The 3,542-nt window shown below is 41.2% G+C and overlaps 1 protein-coding gene across 1 annotated transcript; it reads right to left on the reverse strand.

The window, feature by feature from the left end:
* Positions 1 to 32: 32 nt before the first annotated feature.
* Positions 33 to 829, reverse strand: LOC108301504 (60S ribosomal protein L7a-like). Its single transcript, XM_037737121.1, has 2 exons — positions 489 to 829; positions 33 to 456 (listed from the first exon to the last, which is right to left on the reverse strand). Exons 1-2 carry the CDS (start codon positions 827 to 829, stop codon positions 33 to 35), a joined length of 765 nt encoding a protein of 254 aa, XP_037593049.1.
* Positions 830 to 3,542: the final 2,713 nt, after the last annotated feature.

Consider the following 3,542-nt stretch of genomic DNA (forward strand, 5'->3'; position numbering starts at 1 on the left):
AATTATTTTTATTTACAGAATACAGTATACATTTAACCCAGTTTTGTGGCAAGTTCTTTAGCCTTTGCCTTTTTGAGCTTGGCGATGTGAGACGCAGACTTGGGACCCAGGACATTGCCTCCCCAGTGACGGCGGATCTCATCATATCTGTCATTGTAGTTGGTGCGGATAGCTTCCACCAGCTTTGCCAAAGCACCTTTGTCTTCTGGATTAATGTGTGTGAAGGCGACAGTGGTGCAGGTCTTCCTGTGGACTAGACGTCCCAGTCTTGCCTTCCCCTTGATAATGCAGTAAAGGACTCCTATTTTATGACACATGGCAGGCAAGAAGACAACCAGCTCAATGGGATCCACATCATGAGCAATCACCACCAGCTGCGCTTTCTTGTTCTCAACCAAGGTGGTGATGGTGTTGACTCCTGCTCGAAGGACAGGTGGTCTGTTAGTCGGGATGTCCCCTTTGTCATTTTATTCTCAGCCCGGGCCAACAGCCTCTGCTTTTTCTCTTGCTTCATCTCTCGTCTGTACTTGTGGGCCAGCTTAAGCAGCTGAGTAACTGTTTGGTGGTCCAGGGCCTGGGTGAACTCGTTAATTGCAGGAGGCACTTTCAGCTGCTTATAGAGGATGGCTCTCTGCCGCTGCAACCTGATATAGCAGGGCCATTTCACAAAGCGGGTGAGGTCTCTTTTGGGCTGGATGTCCTGTCCAATGCCAAAAGTTTTAGGAATTTTCTCACATAGTGGATTCACCACTTTCTTGGCCTCCTGCTTCTTCGCGGCAGCAGGGGCTGGAGCCACCTTCTTCCCCTTGGCCTTCTTTCCTTTCAGCATCTTGGGCGGCGGGAAGAGACTGAGACTTTTTAATTACTCTAGACAACATGCTCACCTGTTCTTTCTTGATCGTGTTTCATCTCTCTTCATGTTTCTCAGTTGCCTCCCTGACCTCTTAATTTTGCTATTTGCCAGTGACATTCTTTGGACTTTTGTGTGTTCCTTCTCTACTTACTTATTTGATGCTTGCATTCTGTCTCCTGGCTGATAACCCCAAATAATTATTTCAATCTCTTAACCTTCAGACCTGCTTAACCGAGCACTGGGCCACATCTGAGCACCTTCACTGCTTCCATTCTGCTACACAACACTGGTAGGTTATTTTGATGGCCTTTTAACTGGCCTGTTTTGGCTTATTTTTTCCCACCCTCTGCTTGCAAAGTCTCTTTTCAGCACACTTGTCAAAATGGCTTGGATGAAATATGTTTTATTATAATGCATCTTCATTAAACACTTTCAAAGGCTTCCAATGACACTCAAAGTTAAACCTAAAGTCCGACAGTAACCTATGGATGCCTCTATGATGACTTCCTCCCTCCTCCTCATTGCTGCTGGAACCACATCTTCTATTTCCTCCCTCTAGCCACACCCTGGCCTAACTGTGCTTTCTCAAACATGTCGAGTAAGCTATCGTCTCTGGTTGTCTCATCCTTCAGATATGAGTATTGATAATTCTCCCTCCATTAAGTCTTGATCCATGATTTGCATCCTTAGGCTTTCTAGACACTTTATTTGATGTTGCATAAAACATGCCCAGAACATTAATCCCATTTCTTGCTTACTTTTCCCCATATCTCTTAATACTAGCTACAATGTCTTACTTACTCCATTTATATTTTTCTTTCTCATCTTCATGTGGGCAGAAGTTCTGTAAAGTGTTTTTTTTTTTTTAACCATATCAATACAACTTTTTTGCATTATTAATGGAGGAAAACTGAGTGCTTTTTAAACAATTTTTAAAAATTAGACACTGGGTAATATTTTTATTTTTATTTATTTATATATGTTTTATTGTACTTTATGTTCTGGGGTACATGTGCATATCATGCAGGATTGCTGCATAGGTACATACATGGCAATGTGGTTTGTTGCCTCCATCCCCCTGTCACCTATATCTGGCATTTCTCCCCATGTTATCCCTCCCCAATCTCCCTACCCCCCACTGTCCCTCCCCTATTTCCTCCCAACAGACCCCAGTGTGTGATGCTCTCCTCTCTGTGTCCATGGGTTCTCACTGTTCAACACCCGCCTATGTGTGAGAACAGGGGGTGTTTGATTTTCCATTCTTATGTCAGTTTGCTGAGAATGATGGTTTTCAGATTCATCTATGTCCCTACAAAGGACACAAATGCATTGTTTTTTATGGCTGCATAGTATTCCATGGTGAATATGTGCCACATTTTCCTTGTCCAGTCTATCATCGATGGGCATTTGGGTTGGTTCCAGGTCTTTGCTATTGTAAACAGTGTTGCTATGAACATACATGTGCATATGTCTTTATAATAGAAAGATTTATAATCTTTTGGGTATATACCTAGTAATGGGATTGCTGTGTCAAATGGAATTTCTATTACTAGGTCCTTGAGGAATTGCCACACTGTCTTCTACAATGGTTGAACTAATTTACACTCCCACCAACAGTGTAAAAGTGTTCCTATTTCCTCTCCAGCATATGTTGTCTCCAGATTTTTTAATGATTGCCATTCTAACAGGCATGTGATGGTATCTCAATGTCGTTTTCATTTGCATTTCTCTAATGATCAGTGACGATAAGCATTGTTTCCTATGTTTGTTGGCCTCATATATGTCTTCTTTGGAAAAGTGTCTGTTCATGGCCTTTGCCTACTTTTGAAAGGGTTTGTTTTTTTCTTGTAAATCTGTTTTAGTTCTTTGTAGATTCTGGATATTAGCCCTTTGTCAGATGGGTAGATTGCAAATTTTTTTCCCATTCTGTTGGTTGCTGATTCACTCTAATGATTGTTTCTTTTGCTATACAGAAGCTCTGGAGTTTAATTAGATCCCATTTGTCTATTTTGGCTTTTGTTGCCAATGCTTTTGGTATTTTAGTCATGAAGTCCTTGCCTATGCCTATGTCCTGAATGGTTTTGCCTAGGTTTTCTTCTAGTGTTTTTATGGTGTTAGGTCTTATGTTTAAATCTTTAATCCATCTGGAGTTAATTTTAGTGTAAGGTGTCAGGAAGGGGTCCAGTTTCTGTTTTCTGCACATGGCCATCCAGTTTTCCCAATACCATTTATTAAACAGGGAGTCCTTTCCCCATTGCTTGTTTTTGTCAGGTTTGTCAAAGATCAGATGGTTGTAGATGTGTGGCATTGCTTCCAAGGCCTCTGTTCTGTTCTATTGGTCTATGTCTCTGTTTTGGTACCTGTACCATGCTGTTTTTATTACTGTAGCCTTGTAGTATAGTTTGAAGTCAGGTAGCCTGATGCCTCCAACTTTGTTCTTTTAGCTTAGGATTGTCTTGGCTATGCAGGCTCTCTTTTGGCTTAATATAAAGTTTAAGGTTGTTTTTTTCCAGTTCTGTGAATAGGGTCATAGGTAGCTTGATGGGGATAGCATTGAATCTATAAATTACTTAGGGTAGTATGGCCATTTTCACAATATTGATTCTTCCTTAACATGAGCATGGAATGTTTTTCCATCTGTTTGTGTTCTCTCTTATTTCCTTGAGCAGTGGTTCATAGCTCTCCTTGA

The sequence above is a fragment of the Cebus imitator genome, unplaced genomic scaffold (assembly GCF_001604975.1).
Source record: "Cebus imitator isolate Cc_AM_T3 unplaced genomic scaffold, Cebus_imitator-1.0 Scaffold35, whole genome shotgun sequence".
Lineage (NCBI taxonomy): Eukaryota > Metazoa > Chordata > Mammalia > Primates > Cebidae > Cebus > Cebus imitator.

Coding starts and splice junctions, on each gene's coding strand:
- LOC108301504 (XM_037737121.1), bottom strand. CDS start 829: ATGCTGAAAGGAAAGAAGGCCAAGGGGAAGAAGGTGGCTCCAGCCCCT. Junction 457..488: donor CAAGAGAAAAAGCAGAGGCT/GTTGGCCCGGGC, acceptor AAATGACAAAGG/GGACATCCCGACTAACAGAC.